At 46.2% G+C, this 19,394-nt stretch overlaps 2 protein-coding genes across 3 annotated transcripts; both read right to left on the reverse strand.

Annotated features, from left to right (window-relative positions):
- Nucleotides 1-3,817: 3,817 nt before the first annotated feature.
- Nucleotides 3,818-9,136, reverse strand: LOC105008424. Of its 2 annotated transcripts, none has more exons than XM_013133986.4 (5): nt 8,873-9,136; nt 6,628-8,738; nt 5,228-6,527; nt 5,032-5,064; nt 3,818-4,893 (listed from the first exon to the last, which is right to left on the reverse strand). In XM_013133986.4, exons 1-5 carry the CDS (start codon nt 9,063-9,065, stop codon nt 4,685-4,687), a joined length of 3,846 nt encoding a protein of 1,281 aa, XP_012989440.3. In that variant the 5' UTR covers nt 9,066-9,136; the 3' UTR covers nt 3,818-4,684. The 2 variants fall into 2 exon arrangements, with proteins under 2 accessions (XP_012989440.3, XP_012989441.3); XM_013133987.4 differs by having other exon boundaries at nt 4,757-4,893; nt 5,271-6,527.
- Nucleotides 9,137-9,999: 863 nt separating this feature from the next.
- Nucleotides 10,000-14,439, reverse strand: LOC105008417 (protein FAM161A-like). The gene is made up of 7 exons (XM_034292362.1): nt 13,636-14,439; nt 13,091-13,216; nt 12,495-12,577; nt 12,064-12,239; nt 11,651-11,711; nt 11,047-11,338; nt 10,000-10,857 (listed from the first exon to the last, which is right to left on the reverse strand). The coding sequence occupies exons 1-7, from the start codon at nt 13,825-13,827 to the stop codon at nt 10,000-10,002; spliced, it is 1,788 nt and encodes a 595-aa protein (XP_034148253.1). The 5' UTR covers nt 13,828-14,439.
- Nucleotides 14,440-19,394: the final 4,955 nt, after the last annotated feature.

Here is a 19,394-nt window from a genome sequence, read left to right on the forward strand (position 1 = left end):
GCCAGGCTACTGGAGGACAAGGTACAGATCAAAATCTCATACAAACTCTTAGTCCTGTAAAGTCCTCTGCACCTGGGGAATCGCCACATGAATCAAAAACATGATTCATTATGTGGTGTATGCAAATATGACTCATGGGAATATACTCAGTAGATCTTACCTTCTTATTTCTTTTTGCTTTGATTGATTAAATGCAAAGAATCGTGTTTTCTTTTAATTGTTCCTAATGTCACAGGCTGAGTTGAAATCACACATGCCAGAAATCAGGGGTTGTCATGACAAGGTTTCAGTTGAGAATAGCTTGTGGCGGGAGTCTCTGCAAAGGGAGAGGGACTCCAAGCCCCGCCCTGATTACTGTCACTATGGCAGCGCTGGCCCCTCCCACATGCACACCGTCACGACCAACACAGAGATGCTGCTTGTGTCCCACTACGTATCCCAGCAGTGCTCCGCCCCTTCAAACGGTATGTCATACACACCCCCTCTCTCACACACACACAGTGCCATAGCTATACAGTAAGTTAAACCTTATTACCTAAGACACACCCTGCCGAAGACAGACGTCAGTTATTAGAAGTTGTCCTCCCACTTAGGAAACCAGGTTGTTCCTTCCACCCAGCCGATCCGGCCACGCCAGGGACCTCATGCTGCTTTAACAACTGCCGTGGGTTTCAGAACTCACAGTTCCCCGGACAACCTACCACAAAGTTTCCTGGGAAACCGTCGCCGCCAGAGACCCCCACCATGAAGGACTGTGGGCAGAGCCTAAAGGGAACCAAGGACATCCTGAAACAGCTGTGAGTAGCACCCAGGAGCAGGCCCGACATTCCCCACTGACTTACGGCTCACCTGACAGAGTTCAGTGTGTTGACATCTACTGTAGGACTGTCCCGAGTGGCTTTCCGACCAACAGCAAAAACTCTCGATCAACAAAGCAAACATTCTTGAATTCTACCCAATTAGAAACATTTACATTTCTGGTCTGGTTGCACAACATTTTAAAACATTGTTTAAAATGACTGATGCTACTGAAAAATGTAACCTATTTTTTTTAAACATTCTTTATCCTAATGAACATGCCCCTGGTTTCCAGAAGAAGAGAGCGCAGCCTGTTATTGGACATGATGCTGATCCTCTACAGGAGGGAGTGGCTTCTGGAAGACGCTGTGCCCTATGTCAGACGCGCTCTACACAAGTGTGGTCTGAGGCTGGGCCTGACAGACTAAAGCAGGGCAGTGGACAGTCTTGTAAAACCACACAGGTCCATAACAATGATAACGAACACCAAAACATTTCTGTGCACTGAATACCGTGATTCCCATTTCAAGTAATTCAGCTGGAGCGGTTGTCCTCGGCTTTGACGTGTCACTCACCAGAACTCGAGCCGCACGGTCCCACCCAGGTACCAGAAGGTTGCTATGGCAATGGATTCCACAAAGCCTAGTGGGTTATTTGTGAAGGATTCACCATTATATTTCGCTTCAAGCAGAATTTGGGTATTGGTACAATGAGTCCCTCACTCCTGTTAACATCTCAGATAGGACTATGTTTACCACAGCGATATGGTTCTATTTGGGATGTGAATCTAGTTTTACCCAGGGTTTTGTTGTACAAGCCTACAAATATTTGCATTTCTCTGGTGCATTTTTAAAGTTTCTGCACTGACTGATGCTAATGTCACAATAGGTTCCCTGATAGGATTTCTCCCCTGTGTGAGCCTTATTTTGAAAGGCTACATGAAATTCAACACGTTTCTTCATATTCAATAATAATAAATAAAATATAGTTGTTGTAGATATTCACCCTCTTTCTTTGGGCAAGATGGAATTAGTTAAGGTTTAAAATGTGTAACAAATCAATTTAACTGTACTGGGTGGGAAATAACTGGGGTTTATATATTTTTTTCATGTTAATACTAACTCCTTCCGAGTGTCCCCCGTGAATACATTTGTAAGTTGCCTCAGGGTCAATATCAGGTCTTTACCCAACCAAAAGCCCTGGGTAAATGGTAATGTCTGTGCTAAGCTCAGAGGACGGTCCTCTGCCTTTAGCTCTGGGGACCTGGAGGCTTTGAGGAGATCCAGTTATGACCTACGGAGGGCAATCAGGGATGGAAAAAGAGACTACAGGGATAAGTTGGAGTCTAATTAACACAGCTCTGACCCCAGGCGTATGTGGTGAGGACTGCGACACATCACAGACTATAAAGGGAGAAAGAGCAATGATGTTCGTCCCACTGCCTCGCTTCCTAACCAGCTCAACTCCTTCTATACAGGGTTTGAGGCGACCAACACAACACCTTCAGTGAGGCTTGTTGAGGACCAGGACGACTGCACTCATTCCCTAACCATGGCTGATGTGAGGAGAGTTTTTTTTTTAAAGTCCTCGGAAGTCACCAGGCCAAGATGGTATTCCAGGCCGTGTCCTCGGAGGGTGCACTGACCAACTAACGGAGGTTATCACCACCATATTCAACCTCTCCCTGTCTGTAGTCCCCTCCTGCTTCAAACAGACCGTCATCGTCCTTGTACTGAGTGGCTGGTCAGAACACACATCTGCTCCACCCTTTCTGACACCTTGGACCCCTTTCAATTTGCACACCGCCCCAACAGATCTAGGGACGATGCCATCGCCCTGACGACACTCACCGCCCTCTCCCACCTGGAAAAAGGCAACACATAGGTGAAGATGCCATTCGTGGACTACAGCTCTGCATTCAACACTGTTGTGCCTGCCAAGCTTCTTCCTAACACCTCGATCTCACCTACAACATCAGAGCAGGAAGCATGCAGAACATTTTGTGCAGCTACGCAACTACTCCGAGCCAAAGCACCTTTAGGTGGGTGATTGTTTAATATTGGGTGTGAGTGCACAGGGAGTAGTATCACTACTGTATATACAAAATACTGGGTAGAAATTGTCCAATTATTTTTATTGTAATTTCTGACACCAAAGCCCAAGACACCGTAAAATTCCTCCTGGCGAGGTTGTAGATCAAGACAAAACCTGACAATTCCAGCTGCCAGTCTGGTAACCAGGTTTTATAGACTCTGGACACAACCCAATTGCATTTACTTCACCTGGCACATCCAGAAGAGCACTGGTCACCCCTCCGAGCCTGGTTCCTCTCTTGGTTTCTTCCTAAATTTCAGCACCTCTTTGGGAGTTTTTCCTAGCCACTGTGCTTCAACATTGTTGTTGCTTGCTCCCTGGCATTTCAGGCTGGGTGTTTTATAAAAGCCCTTTGTGACACCAGCTCATGTAAAAAGGGCTTTAAAAATACATTTGATTTTAATGGTACAATTCTTGACTGGAAAACTCGCAACATTAATGAATAGGTTAAAATACATATAAATTAACCTCTTCAATTAAATAAATGTACATTATCTATAAAATGATATAGAATGTTTGAATTCTTAATTGAAAAGGATTTAATGATTAGTTTTTTCCATATTCTTTAAAAATCCCACAGACCCCCTGCAAATATGCCAGTTGACTTAAATATTTGAATGTAATCAGTTTCCACAAAAGTTTTGAGTATTCTGAACTTATTAGGGTTTACAGTGTGTCTTACTAGGAACACATATTGTATATTGTAGAAATATAAGCAGGAATTCACTTCACGACCAAAATGCAAAGTTATAAGTTTGGGAAAAATCTACAAAGATTCCAGCCATGGACACTAGTTGTAGGCTTGGTGTGAATTGAAATGCATGAGCATGAATAGTTTTGTGAAAACACCTGGTAGTTTTGTGAAAAGCAACACTGACACTTGACCCCAAGTCGATCTTCCAGCAAGACAATAACAAAGCGTACCAAAAATTCACATTTGTTTAATTTGTTCTATAACACATATCCATATCATTCTTTGGACTTCAAAGTAATAAAAAAAAAACTGGTTTGCATTATAGGGGTCAGACCAGAGCAGGGCTAGGCATATCGAGATCGGACCAGAGCAGGGCTAGGCATATCGAGATCGGACCAGAGCAGGGCTAGGCATATCGAGATCGGACCAGAGCAGGGCTAGGCATATCGAGATCGGACCAGAGCAGGGCTAGGCATATCGAGATCGGACCAGAGCAGGGCTAGGCATATCGAGATCGGACCAGAGCAGGGCGAGGCATATCGAGATCGGACCAGAGCAGGGCGAGGCATATCGAGATCGGACCAGAGCAGGGCGAGGCATATTAATGATCTGGAAATATTCTGCATAGAGGTAGTCTAGTGTGTCCTAGCTGGTAGGGCAAGACGAGCATAAAGCATGACCGGTCCATCAAGAGGGGTTCAATTCCCATGATGCACCGGTCTGAAAAAAAGTCTGAAAATCAAATGCACTCACTGCTATGCCTTGTTAATAATTTGTCAGCCTGTTCAATCCAGAGCACCTTCAGGTTGGTCCAGGCCATCTGTCGCCCCCATTAGACCCACCCTGATAAATGGCTGAAAAAACTAATGCAGTCAGTCTCCCTTTGTGAGAGTAAAGGTACATTTATTGCTCATTTTTAGGACACATGTTTACCAATTAAAAAAATAAATTGTGCAGACCTCTTGAGCTTGCTGAAAACCAAATGCGACCCTCGGGGACAGCCGTTTAGGTACCCCTGGCCTAAGGCGATAAACCGACAGTCTGTGGACCTGGGTTTGATTTCAGGTCTTCGCTGCTGTCCACACAATTTCCAACAATTCACTGTCTACTTCTGATTCTGTTGTGTATGTAGAACTTAATGCCCGACCAGGTTCTGCCTTTGAGGGCCTCAGGTTCTGACTGGAGACATTTGACACAGTCCTTCTTCCTAGGTGTTGTCGCACTCTTCAGGAAGGGCATCATGCGTTTCTCTACAGCTGCTATTTCTGCATCGGTCCACTTGACCCTTCCCATGGCCAGCTGGGTTCCTGTTGAGAAAGGTTTGCCCAAAAAGTTTGCTAAACCAGCATCATAGACGAATGGAAAATAATATAGTTATCACATTTCAAATTCTTTAAACATTATTACACAACTTCACAATTATAATATTTCACTTTTTGGCTTACTTTTTGGCTCAACACGGATGGAACATTTTGTGTCTGAAAAACCCAGAGCAAGAAGCAAGAAAGAAAATATTAGGCTAAATAAAGTATAAACACAAAAAGTCCAGTCAAACTTCCAGTGTAAAAAATTTTACATTTTCAGGATGTTCGCTAAGCCCTTTTTTGTGGAGAATTGGGGCTATCGGGTAATTTTACTCACATCTTTGCTCATTGAGAGTTGACAATGCTCCTGCCATAATCACCTCATGCCACTTGAAAGTTTGGAATTTTTCTGCAGATTCAGCAATCATCTGTTGTCCCGACTTCAGCGCGCACAATTCCACGGTCCGGGCAATGTTCAATAAGCTTTGTCCGAGTGCAAGAGCCAGTGACGGCCGGTCGTAGACTTTGTTCTCCTCATTGTAGCCAGCTACTGCTTTCACCGCCGTGATGACGTGATGCAAATTAGCCGGCAGGACAAAGTCATCAAAGCTCCTCAGGGGTGTGCACTCCCGGGCTGCAATGAGCAGCCTGGCCGAATTTCTCAATCTCTGAGAAATGGGTTTCACGCTTTTCTCATGTGACTGAAGTTTGTTAAACATCTCCTCGCCACAGAGGAGAATGTGTTGATCATTTCTCACCACTAATGAAACTTCTCCAATAGTCATACCACAGACTAATTCCCACAGACCCGTGCTGACATAGTCGGGTTTGGGACATGACATGGATTTAATATTTGACAGGATCCTTTTCCTTTCTCCGGGTTTTGGCATGTGCACTTGGGGGCACTGGGGGCAGTGTTTTATGTGTAACCATAGCGACTTCCGTAAGTACAGACCGTGACAGTGTATACAGTGGGCGTAGTCCGGTGAGAGGCGCGGGACTTTAGGCCGGGAACAGGCAACCATCTCTCCCGTCCCTTCTTTGGCCACCACCACATTGTGGACGAAGTTACCTTTCTTATTCAGAAGACTCAACATAAACTTTCTCTCCGTCGAATTCTTCTGGAAGCTTAAGGCCTTGGCGACATCAGGTTCATGTCGATGTGCATGCAGCAGGTGTCTGGAGATGTTAGTCCAAGGTCTTCCACAGTACAGACAATAATGCTTATTTGAACTGCCACAGTCGATAACGGGCATTACATTTGTGGCTCTTTGGGCAGCTGTGGTAGAACTGTCCAGATTCTCTGGAGAATGACCATCCTCCCTCTTACATCTCTTTGAAAGACTATGTGCCACAGGGTCTGTCTGGATGTTCGTGTCTTTACTGCTGTCTGAAGGACTGAGTTCTGTCCCCTGCTGGTTAGAGAGAGCTGAAGGCTCATCCACCACGCCACTAGCAGGAGATCTTCTCTTCCCTGGACGATGTGCAATGGAGTCTGTTTGGACGTTCTTATCATTGTTGCAAGAGCTGCTGCCTGAAAAGCTGCCGTCTGAAGAGCTGCCGTCGGCATCAGAAAACTCTTCATCACTCCAGTTAGAGAAATCTGATCCTTCGTCTGATTCCTCGTCACTAAAATCCTAAACATGAAATTGGCAGAAAATATAAATTCCTGACAAAAAAATAACATTCAGATCGATTTTTTAAGTTTAATAAAACATTTGAATATCATCTTACTACCTCTGAATAAGTGGTGAGACTCTTGCGTACTTTTCTACACAGATGTCCTTGGTCCTCAACAGGTTCTCTGGTTTTACTCTGGATTGCAGAGCAGTCTGCAGGTTCTACAGAGAGGAGCTGAGAGTTACTGGTTGGTTCCGACCCTCTGCTGTCAGACTTGAGACACTGAACCTTTGGGCTGGTCACTGGGTCCTCCAGTCTCAGATTGGAGGCCCTGTCTTGCTCATGGTCCTGCTGCGCACAGGGAACCACTACAGAGAGAACTTGAAGGTCACTGTTTGGTTCTGATTCTCTGCTGTCAGACACCAGCTGCTCTTCCTCCTGATTTGTCTGGGGTTCCTCTTGTTTTGGGGGCTCTGTTTCCTCCTGTCCCAGACTGGGTCTCTGCGCCTGCTGCTCTTCAGAGGCAGAGAGAAAGGGCCTCTGACAGTCTGGAGACAGGGAAGGGAGAATGACTGTCTCCACATCAACAATATGTTTTATGTTTTTTCTCTGTGTTGCAGAGTGGTCTGAATTTTCTACAGAGAGATTTGGTTCTGAAACAGTACTAAGACTTGTTGGCTCTGATACTGTACACATACTGGTTGGTTCTGGTACTGTACATAGACTGGTTGGTTCTAATACTCTACAGAGACTGGTTGATTCTGGTACTGCGCAGAGACTGGTTGGTTCTAATACTCTACAGAGACTGGTTGATTCTGGTACTGCGCAGAGACTGGTTGGTTCTAATACTCTACAGAGACTGGTTGGTTCTGGTACTGCGCAGAGACTGGTTGGTTCTAATACTCTACAAAGACTGGTTGGTTCTGGTACTGCGCAGAGACTGGTTGGTTCTAATACTCTACAGAGACTGGTTTGTTCTGGTACTGCGCAGAGACTGGTTGGTTCTAATACTCTACAGAGACTGGTTGGTTCTAATACTCTACAGAGACTGGTTGGTTCTGGTACTGCGCAGAGACTGGTTGGTTCTGATACTCTGATGAGAAGCTGATCTTCCTGGTTGGTTCGGAACCTCTTTTGTTCCTCTTTGATTGTTGTGGGTTCTGGGTCCTGCTGCTCAGGGGGCACCTGTTTTTCAGAGAGGGGAAGGGCTGAAGTGTGTGAAAGGTGAATGGGTCCCTCCATCCCATCATTGTGTTCATTTACATTTTCAATCAGACCTGCAGAACAGTCTAGGTTTGCTACAGAGGCCCTTGATTTCCAGAGACTCGTTGGTTGTGATACACTGATTTTAGACTCCAGCTCCTGAAAATGCTCTTTCTTCTGACACATCCTCGGTTCTTCCACTTCCTCTTTAATACATATGGGACCAGTTTTTTCCTGCTTCTGACAGGGGCTCATCTTCCACTGCTCAGCAAGAACCTCCTCTTCTGTGACAGAAAGGGCCAGAGGGACAGTAGGCAGAATGTGTCCTTCTGACCCACCAACCCATTCTGGATCACTGCAAAGACTGGTTGGTTCTGACACTATCCACAGACTGGTTGGTTCTGACACTGTGATTTCAGACTCTAGAATTTGCCGCTGCTCTTCCTGCTGACTGGTCCAGTGTTCCTCCTCTTCCTCTTTAATGTGTGTGGTCCCTGGGTCCTCCTGCCCCAGAGTGGGGCTACGCTCACAGTGCTGAGAATGCTCAGGGGGGCCCTCCTCTTCAGAAGGAGTGAGGGAGGCCCGCTGTAGGACTGGAGAAAAGGAAAAGAGAAGAAGAATCTCTACTGCCCCATCAACACATACTCTGTTATCACACTGAGCTGTGGAAAGGTCTGGATCTACCACAGAGAGGGCCTGGTGGTGACCCGTGGGTTCTGATACTCCATAGTCCTCTTTATCATATTCTGTTTTGATCTGTTTTGTGTTGGTGTACAAAGAGTCCTCCCTGTTCTCCAGGGCTGGCCTTTGGTCCATGTGTTGGGGCAGAAGTGGGTACTGATCATTGTCACTTTTACTCACACAGGCAGAAATAAATTGTAAGTCTTTGGTATCCGTCTCTTGTCTGGTCTGGAGGTCCTTCTGCTTTTTAATCTGTGGGGTCGCTGCATCCTCCTGCCCCATATTGGAGCTCCTCTCAGGAGTCCGCTCATCATCAAAGACAGGGAGAGAGAACTGCTGGGAGTCTAGAGGAATGGGGAAAAATGAAAGAAAATGATACTAGCCAACTCTTTTCCTACATAGAACAACACTTGATTAATAGTTCTGTTGCCCACGGAGTCTGATTAAATTTGAGGTGTCATTACATATAATTGCAAACCTGTTCTGTGTAACTTGATTTCGGGGTTGAAAACCAAATCCAACAGCCTCTTTAGACGTTTGTTTTCCTCATTTGAGCGGTTGATTTCTTCCAGGTACTCGCTTACCTTACGTTCAAAAACAACGGATGTCTCCAACGCTACCGCTGTTAAACGCTCCGTAAGAAACGCATTTAAGAACTGTAACTGAGACATTTGGTAGCCAAATATAGTCACGTTGCAAACAAACAACTCCACACCATAATTTTCATCCCGCTTCTTCTTCGAATCAGTATTGCCTGAACGCAAACAACCTTGTAGGTGTATATACCGCCACCTACTGTTCCTCTGGTTTGTGCGGCTTGTAATGGCATCACCTATCTCTTAAACCGACATCGTAAAACCTAGTCGTGTTTTTCTCACGGCTGCAGGGAGTATACAGTCTATGGCAGGGAGATGTTTTGAGCAGGGGTGCTGATAAAGTATGATCTCGTGGTGTACATAAACGCACTGGCGACGCGAAACGGTGGCGGACAGAATATTTTAATAGAACATGTGAATATAATTTTAGTACATTTGAATAAGTGGTGTCCACGTGTCTAATATCATTTCTGAGTTACAGTTTTGACTTAAAGCTGTTTTCAAATTTTTGGTAAGACTTGAAAAAGACTAATGGGGGGTGCAACAAAAAGATAGTGATCAGAGAAATTGGTTTCAGTCAATACAGTTTATTCAAACATTATTAAGCCCATTGTTCAGAAACACCCAAACACACACAATGTTTAATGTTTAAATCAATAGCATCTACAAAATAATCTATCAGTGGAAGGTACTATTTTGTGTCCCTTTTCTTTTACTTTGTGTGGCCACACTTTCTCTTACATAAACAGGTAAAACAGGTAAGGAAAAGGGGAGACAGAAATGTGAAACGTTAACAAGTTCACTGGATAAATAAACATATGCAGGGGACAATGTTCTCTGATACAGCAACTTCTTAATATTTTCCCCCCTATTTTCTGACAAAAAAAACCATACTGGGTGCATTCCCACTTCAATTTTCAGACCTGTCTTTTTGTGGGCTTTAACGCCTGTATAAAGCAATTATATAGCCCATAGAGGCCAGCTGACCAATAGCACATAAATGAACCCTTTACGAGACACTTTCAATGGTTCTGTCACGACTCTTACACACACTGATGTAGTCACCCTTGCTGGCTGGGAGAGGGAGGCCCTCCTGACGGAGGAGAGGCGTGCAGAAACTGTGGGAGTTGGTGCGTGTGAGGAGTGGGTCAATGTAGGACCACTCCCTCCCTTTCCTTGTCTCCGACTCCATCTCTATCTGAAGCTTGAGCTGCTTGACTGACGGGCGTCTGCGTCCTTTTACCTCTGGCCTCCAACAGCTGTTGCTGTGAAAAGGAACCTGTATTGTGCTGACTCCACCCACCTCCTCTGCCTCCAGCCGCGGTCTGCCGTGGTCCTCGCCCTCCTCTCTGCCACCCCTGTCATCTCCCGGACCCTCGGCCCTTGACCCAGGTGGACGCCCGGTGCTACGCTGGCCCGTCTCCTGTGTTACCTTCTGCGTGGTCCTCTGCGGCCTGCGGGTGGCGCTGTTGCTGCAGTACACAGACCGGGGCACCGGCCTGGCCTTGAAAACCCTCTTCTCCTCTCTGGGTGCCTGGTTCCCCAACTCAGCTTCAATCCTCCGCTCCCTCCTCCTCCTCTCTCTCTCCAAGAAGCTGAACGGCCTCGGGGGTGAGCAGGAGCCGGCACAACGGTTGTCGTCGCGGACGTGCAGGTAACTACAGCGGCCACTGACGTGCCTATCGTACTGGTTGCCAACCCGGTTGCCCAGAGGCCGGCCTGGGCGTCGGCCAATGACGGCGCAGAGCGGCAGGCGGGTGTGTGCCGGTGCAGGGGAGGCCCGGAACTTCACGCCACACTCCCTCAGCTCGTCCAGCTCCCGCCGCAGCACGGAGTTCTCCAGCTCCACATCTGAGCGCGTCCGCACCTTGAGAACACCACAAACAAATCAACAAATCAACAAGGCGCTCCAAGGACCAAAGCGCCCGCAGAGAAATCAGAAACACACCCATGAGCAGTTATTACTGTTTCCATGCCAGGGTTCCTTAAGCAGGGTCCCAAACAGTGAAAAAAAAACTGTAGAGAGCAACACATTATTATCAAAAAGGTTTCTCACCTTTCTTCTCTTCTTCTCCTCCTCCCGCACCATCATCTTGAAGGGTTGGGGGACGGTGGCTGTCCCCCTGGAGTAATTACGGCCTCCTAACCCACAGCAGTTCTTGTCTCTGGTTCGACACCCCGTCTTCCCCGGGCCTCCATCCAGGCTTCCCCTCTCGGGGCAGCAACTTCTCATCTGGAGCTCAATGTGGACCTGGCTCCTGGATGAGGCCGTGGCCGACGGCTGTTTGTGGGCTGCGGTGCTGGTGGTGGAGGACGTGGCCTTCAGACGGCAGGGTGGAGTGTCCTCCCTGTGTTGGCGAATAAAAGTCCAACAAAGCCTCAGTGTTTTGTTGCAGAACAACCAATCCCCGGATTTAACTGTGGTCTGACGGTGGGTAACGTGGGAACTGAACGAGCGAGCAGTCGAGCCATATGGCAAAAAAACGTGGAGCGCATCGATGTATCGACGGAGAATTTTGTGTAAATGGAATTACAGCGGTTACGAACAATTTCAAATTATGATGATCCAAACATCGTCAGAATCTCCCTTGGATTTCCAGAATCAGGGTGGATTAAGATACGGAACAATTGAAGACATTTATTTAATGTTGCAACTCTACCTTGGACTGTTTCTGAGTGGTTTCTCTTTCCGGGTACAGGACCCAGGTGTCGGTCTGTCCTCTACAATCACAAAGAGACAAAACACTATTTACAAATGGTACCACAAAGCACACACTGCCAATGATCTCTGTATACATGATCACACAGGGAAAAGGCCTTTTATTTACTTACATTCTAATAATTATTAAAATACATTTTCTTAGTGGTTAGATGGGACAGTGTAGAAAGGTAGGACAAGATGTTGTTCTAAATTAAATCAGATTTTATTTAGAACACCATTAATTAAATCTGATTCATTATCACCCTTTTTAGTGAACTATTCAGAAAAAATGATAGACATTTATGGGTAGATTAGCATCTTCTATTACAATAGAGCATGTTATTCAGATGCTATTTACAGGTAACCCCTGACCTTCTGAGTGATCTAGCACCAGTTCATAATGATTATCTTCCTCCTCTTGGCTAACACCGGACTCTGAATGGTCCGACATGCCACTGGAGGTCTCATCATGGAAGTTAAGCTCCTCGTCCGAGAGAATTCTCTGCAGTCGCCTACCTGGCAAGGGACCACAGCTCTTCGATGTCACACTGAAAGACCGAATAGATTGAAGGTGAGTTATGGTTAGCAAGGCATCCATTGAGACTTTCATCATCCATCCACCCCATCAGTCTTTCATCATCCATCCATTAATCATTCATCCTTTAATAATCCACCTATTCAGCCATCTATCCACCCATTCAGCCTTTCATCATTCATCCAATCAACCATTTTAGACATGGGTCTGGGATCCTGTACATCTCTCTAAACACTCATCCTCCTCATCAACTTTCTCAACCTCTGACCTTTGACAAATGTACATCTTTTCCAGGTCAGCCATGTTCCTCAGGTGGGCTCTCTTAAGGTCCTCAAGCCTCTGGTAGTATTCCTGGTGGAGAAGAAGACCCGCCTTTGGACCACGTTCATCCTAATATACATCCAGACCATGTTCATTCTAATATACATCCAGACCACGTTCATTCTAATATACATCTAGACCACATTCATTCTAATATACATCCAGACCACGTTCATTCTAATATACATCCAGACCACGTTCATTCTAATATACATCCAGACCACGTTCATTCTAATATACATCCAGACCACATTCATTCTAATTTACATCCAGACCACGTTCATTCTAATTTACATCCAGACCACGTTCATTCTAATACACATCCAGACCACGTTCATTCTAATATACATCCAGACCACATTCATTCTAATATACATCCAGACCACATTAATTTTAATATACATCCAGACCACGTTCATACTACTGTACATTCAGATGGATTTATGTCTTCTAGACCAATGATTGCTTTGCCATTTGGGACCTTTCAACTGTAAGATTTTACTTGGATGAAAAAAGAGCATGATGACGTCGTTTGTTGGCTACCTGGTTGGAGAAGTAGACCCGTCGCAGGCCTGAGCACGGCTCTCTCTCCACCCCGTATCCTTCCTCCAGAGACAGGGACTGCTTCATGTTGTCTTGTCTGTCCTCTGAGTCTGCATTATCGAACTCCTGAAACATTACAAAGACGCATCTGTTTCATTTGTTACACATTGTTCTTGGGCAGGTAGGCTTGTATTTGGAGTCTGTCAGCATGAGGATCTACTGGTGTCTGTCAACATGAGAAACAAAAATGCGTCGGAGGAAATCAAGGTACCCATTATGGGCCGAAATGTGTGGTTTTTCACTCAAACAGGTGTTGGAGACAAATTTGTCTTGAACACGGGAGTGAACGAGATAGGTTGACTTAATGGAGAGTGCATTTCAAGCGGCTGAAAGCGCCAATAAATTCACGCCATTAACCGTAACCTTAACCCAAGACAAATGTACATTTTCCACCAGTAGTAGCCAACAAAAAGAAACTCACTGAATGAAAACCGTAAAAAAAAAATTAAGAAAGGCACGTGACGCTTCAAAGACGCCGACCTGACCTCATCCTCACGGCCCTGACGCAGGTGTCGTCCTCCATAAGAGACTGGTTCTGGCCCGTACAGAGCCAGCAGCTCGTTGCTTCGCAGAGATGGTGAACGGTAGATACCGTCGATGTCTTTGTTTTTCCTGGACAAGCCTGTCTCTCGAACAGCGGCCCTGACGTCGCTGTCGTTCTCTCGTTGTCGCCTCATGTCAAACGGACGGTTGATTTCCAGTCTCGTGTCCCCGGGTTAAATCAGGGTGTTGCAGCGTGGGTCTGCTGATCTCAGAAGCTGTGGTGTACTGACTGGATTCACTGTACAGCATCAGGGAGTTACTGACACACACACACACACACACACACGGCGGATCATCCTCGGGCTTGAGGCCTGGGTGCAGGAATTGTGATTTTACTGTTTCAGGAGCGATGCGACGCACACACACACACACGGAGAATGCACAGAATTAATGTCACTTCCCAACTGTTCTCCATATGGCAGAGTAAAGCCTTAACCGTGCTTTAAGACCTACTGACATGATAAAGAGTGAGATATCCAACCGTGAACCAAACAGCAGACCCCTTACAATCAGGTTTAAAGATTAACAAATGCCCTGGATTACATTGAAAGTGTTCATCTGGCCCTGCAGAATGTAGATATACTGTCTGCTCTGTTGCTGGGGCAAAACCACGTCAGGAAGAAAGGTGGAAGAATGGCGCCCTGTTCTACCAGGTTCTCTCAAACTCGGGTACTCCAGGGAATCCACGACATATTAATATGTATATTTTATCTTTGTTACCAGCAACAAAACCAGATTAACCAGATTTTGACCAAGCGATCTGTGTGAAAGGTTTATAGGATAAAATGAATCAAAAGAAATGCTGGTATCTTCAGGATTCCACCAGTTCAAGTGTTTGTAATATCTCTTGTATTTACCTCAAATAAAAAAAGAATAAAACAGATTCATTGTAAATTTTCAAAACGGCAAAGTGTTCTGGCTGCTTTATGGAAATGCAGGAAATCAGCATGCAAGCCCAACATTTTCTCTCCGTTGCCCAGAGGCGGGCATAAATAATAAATGTTGAGCCAGTTTGGGCTTGTTCAAAGTAGAGTACTATCCAGAGGTACCCACTTTTTATGAGTGTTGTTTGACTCTGAGGTGAATGATGAATCAAGATTTTGGTCCGACCTTAAAAACTGTTCCAGTCATGGTCCAGGGAGGCAACTGAAGGTTTAAATCATCTTCATTCAAAACCCTTTCATCACCAGGTGAACAGCGGTTGAAAACATAAGTGCAATGCAGAGCAGTGTGGGTAAATAGAGTTCACCCAACTTGCTGATAGTTGAAATTAGTTTACACAAGCGCGTGTTTTAGGTGGGTTTGACTTGGGGTTGGCTTCACATTGGGATGGCTTGACCTGGGTTAGCTTGACCTGGGTTAGCTTAACCTGGGTTGACTGTAATGAGTCTAGTTGGCTTGAGGCCATCAACCCTCCATTAGTTGACATCACTGTTGGTTAGCTGACTGACAGGTAAACCACCCAACCACCCTGACTGACAGGTAAACCACCCAACCACCCTGACTGACTGGTAAACCACCAAACCATTCTGACTGACTGGTAAACCACCAAACCATTCTGACTGACTGGTAAATCACCCAACCACCCTGACTGACTGGTAAACCACCCAACCACCCTGACTGACTGGTAAAACACCCAACCACCCTGACTGACTCGTAAACCAACCAACCACCCTGATTGACAGGTCATCCACCGTGACTGACAGGTCAACCACCCAACCACCCTGATTGACAGGTCACTCACCCAGACAACAGTGAAGTTTTAGCTTGGCTGCCCAAACTCTATATTCCCGCAAAACGTTACAACCCGCCAGTAGATGTCTGTATCTCCTCGAAAATGTGTCTGTATCTGTGTCTGCCCCTTTCTAGAATTTGTAAACAATCAAACCGTTCTGAATGATCTTACAGTAGCAGGGCCCGGTGGGTTTGGCCAGAGCCAGAAGGTGTGGGCAAAACATTTCCTTTTGGACAACACCCTTCATGTTGACATTGCGTAAACCATTCCAAAGACAATTGTCTCAGTATGCAGCGAAGAGTGCAGCAGAAGATTTCAGTTTCAAGCCGACAGGTAAGTGAAGGCGGTTGGACACTTCGAAGCTCAGACACTAATTGAACCAGGCTGAAGGACGTCCAGACACCATATGGACACACTCTGCTCTGTTGCTGTGGAATAAGTCATGACACCTAAGTTCACTCCAGATTAGCAGCAAAAACCTGCCTATGGCCAACAGGACATCAACACTCCCAGGTTGACAGGAAAGCCTGGCTAGGCCTAGCTGGCTATCAAGACGTTTATAGCACCTGTGGTCATCGAGATTGCTTTTCAGGGGCTGATCCGCAATCAGGGCCTGTCAGGGGATACTGAGCTCAGCCATGGTACTTCAACAAGGTTGATGGTTGGGAACCTGGCCGACAGGTGACACGACCAATCTGATCACAGCAACTTCTGGTCAGCCAGGGTCCAGCCTCAGCAGTGTATTATGTGATATGTTAAACAGTCAGAGCAAAAGAAGCAGAGACAGACAGCGAGGAACAGGCAGGGAGATAGAGAAAGGGAAGGAGAGAGGGAAGATACCCGGGGAATCAAACCAGTTTGATTTGCTATTTCTGGGTGACGGCTACTTCACTGACCTCTCAATTTGTTGCAATGTCAAAACCAGCCACACAGTGGTGCTGTTGGCTATACACGCCACTTTTTGGCTCAGGCAGAAGACTATGAGGATGCAGTCACTAACAAGATCACTCACGATTAGAAAGAAAAGTCACTTAATAATAACCATATGTGCTGATGTACAGAGTAGTTCAGCTGTAAAAACCTACCCTTCAGTCTGTCTCACAGAGTTCGGTGTGGAGCTGGGAGCCTTACAGGAAAGAGAAAGCAAGACTGAGGAGAGAGAGGGAGGAAGCTGAACCAAATAAAATCAGATTACTTCACAATACTGAACCATGGCTAACAAAAACAGTTTATCTATCCGTGTTTGACAACATGAATATAAAACAAGTATTTAACTCAAGTTGGTAGTGCTTCACAATGGCCACACGGGGATGATGGGTTCCATTACCCAGGATCACAGTTTTCCTTGAAAATGTCAAACATGTATACACTGCTAAAAGAACAATGGGAGAACGTTGACAACAGGTGCACTGGAGAGGCAACACCAAGACAACCCCCAAAAAGGGAATGGTTTTGCAGGTGTTGGACACAGACAATTGCTCTCTCCTTATCCTTCCTGACTGATTCTTCTCTACTTTTGCGTTCTGCTAGTGTCTAGTCACTACTTGTAGCATGAGGCGGTACCTGCAGCCCATTCAGGTTGCATGGTAGTCCAGCTGCTCCAGGATGGCACATCCATACGTGACCATCGCCAGAAGGTTTGCTCTGTCTCCCAGTACAATCTCAAGAGCATATAGGAGATACCAGGAGATGGGCCATTACACCAGGAGAGCTGGACAGGGCGGTAGAAGGGCATCAACCCAGCAGCAGGACCGGTATCTGCTCCTTTGTGTGAGGAGGAACAGGAGGAGCACTGCAAGAGCCCTACAAAATGACCTCCAGCGGGCTACTGGTGTGCATTTTTCTGACCAAACTGCCAGAAAAAGACTCCATGAGGGTAACGTTAGAGCCCACCGAAAAAGGTCTGACGATGGGTCTAAGGATTTCATCCCGGTACCTAACAGCAGTCAGGGTACCGTTGGCTAACACGTGGAGGTCTGTGCGACCCTCCAAGGACATGTCTCCCCAGACCATCACTGACCCACCACCAAACCGGTCATGCTGGATGATGTTGCAGGCAGCGTAACCTTCACCAGTGTGAACCTGCCCTCATCTGTGAAGAGGACGGGGCGCCAGTGGCGGACCTGCCAATTCTGGTGTTCTCCGGCGAAGGCCAGTCAAGCTGCACGGTGCTGGGCTGTGAGCACTGGCTATACTGTATATGGCATGATGATACAACGTGAAAAACAGGATCAGAGTTGCCTCTATTGGAGTAACCGGGAACAAAATACCGCTTTACACAAAGACAAGTGCGAAGAGAGAAGCTGATGCTGTGTTTGATGAAATACAATTATTGACTCCATTCAATAAAGGGACATACAGGCAAAAAACTATGGATAAAGAGAAACAATAGGCATGCCTTAAACCTTCATCGAAACCCGATGTGTGATTTTGGTGTTACCCTAATTATTACGAGCAGTGCATGTGACTGCAAGTGCGTGACGCTTGATTCACTGGGTGCTGGTGTCTGTCAGGGTGAACAGTCTCACTTTCGGCACACAGCATCTGGGTGTTTCCACAGAGTTCCTCTTAAGACCCGGCTGGTATGAATTAATGAATGGCGGCTGTGTTGTATCAGGGTGACATTTAGTAAACAGTCATAATAAGCTTAGCCTCTACTTAAGGGAACTGGCTGTGTGTGTGTGTGTGTGTGTGTGGGTGGGGGGGGGGGGGGGGGGGGGGAGCAGAGCGTAAACAGAAGATAGGAGGGGGCAATAAGCAATAAGTCTGAGTCTGAAAAAAAAAATAGTAAATCCCCTTTACCCCTGCACAAATACACACACACCCCCTTTGAACTACTAAAACCACTTTAACCTCACTTGTAACTTTCGCCCTACACCTAACCCTTCAGCCAGAAATATCATTTGACCTTATAGTGGCTAGTGAAAGGTCAAATTCTTCTTGTTTTACTATCTATTGGAGGGGTTTTTTGGTAACCAGCAGGGAAGAACAACCTGTAAGCACACACACACACACACACACACACAGATACACACAGACACCCACATAAATTGAGTCATATACTGAATCCAATGATAGTGATAAATGCTAAACTATCGGTCGGCTGTAACAGCCTCTAGTGCACTAGATAGCGGAGTCCTTTCTGTTTCATGACGACCAGCCGTATGGGACATCGGCGAACTGCAGACGCTGCTCACCGGTCCAGAAAACCTCCTGCCTGGATGGAAGCAGCCCCACCAAGACCTGCTCATTAAAGAATGTTTGAAATGTTGAGGTCAGTGTAACTGATCCATGTGAAGCTCCCATGTTACTGCCCAGTCTTAGCATCCCATAATGCAGACCTCAGCGAAAACATACAGAAACGCTACAGGGAACCCGACTGTATGGACATATATTGGTAGCACAGTATTTAGAGTGTAATATACTACCTGTGTTTATCTTCAGTGTTTACGAGCGTACTGGTTAGTTTTCATACGGCTGTTTGTGTCCAGCTACAGGACCTTTCTGGGCGCCAGCCAAGAACAGCACAAAGACAGTCTCTGTTGTAGTGGCCAGTACCTCTGTCCCACTGCCGTTAGCTTATACAGCAATCAGACTCTTATTTCCAACACAACCCTGGTAACAGCGTCTGTTTCGTCGTCTTTTTATCCTATTGTAGAACAGTGTGAGACCATAAGCTAGCAGCTGCTGACGAGCTGTACTCACAGCATAGACTTGTCAGGTCCCGAGTTGCTCAGTTAATAAGAGCGTGCCGTGCGCGGACAGGGTCTACAGGCACTCGCTACCGTGGATGAGAGTGTTTGCTAAGTTACGTGAAATGTTGAAGTCTCGAATGCTGACGAAGACGAAGATGTCTCATGGCCTGAGCAGAGAGCAGCGGTCACGGGATGACTGTGACTGAGTCAGCTGATGATTGCAGAGAGCAAGTTGGATCTGAAAATCCCAGACTGCTCTTTTTCATGGCAC

Source organism: Esox lucius, chromosome 5 (genome assembly GCF_011004845.1).
Source record: "Esox lucius isolate fEsoLuc1 chromosome 5, fEsoLuc1.pri, whole genome shotgun sequence".
NCBI lineage: Eukaryota > Metazoa > Chordata > Actinopteri > Esociformes > Esocidae > Esox > Esox lucius.

Bases quoted from the DNA above. Each gene is read 5' to 3' on its own strand.
- LOC105008424 (XM_013133986.4), bottom strand. From the start codon at position 9,065: ATGTCTCAGTTACAGTTCTTAAATGCGTTTCTTACGGAGCGTTTAACA. The intron at 5,065-5,227 runs GTGAGTAAAATT...TGGGTTTTTCAG, and splicing joins AACTCTCAATGAGCAAAGAT to ACACAAAATGTTCCATCCGT. The intron at 4,894-5,031 runs GTAAGCCAAAAA...CTTTCTCAACAG, and splicing joins CATCCGTGTTGAGCCAAAAA to GAACCCAGCTGGCCATGGGA.
- LOC105008417 (XM_034292362.1), bottom strand. From the start codon at position 13,827: ATGAGGCGACAACGAGAGAACGACAGCGACGTCAGGGCCGCTGTTCGA. The intron at 13,217-13,635 runs GTCAGGTCGGCG...GTAATGTTTCAG, and splicing joins GTCAGGGCCGTGAGGATGAG to GAGTTCGATAATGCAGACTC. The intron at 11,712-12,063 runs GTCAGGGGTTAC...TTGTGATTGTAG, and splicing joins GGTGCTAGATCACTCAGAAG to AGGACAGACCGACACCTGGG.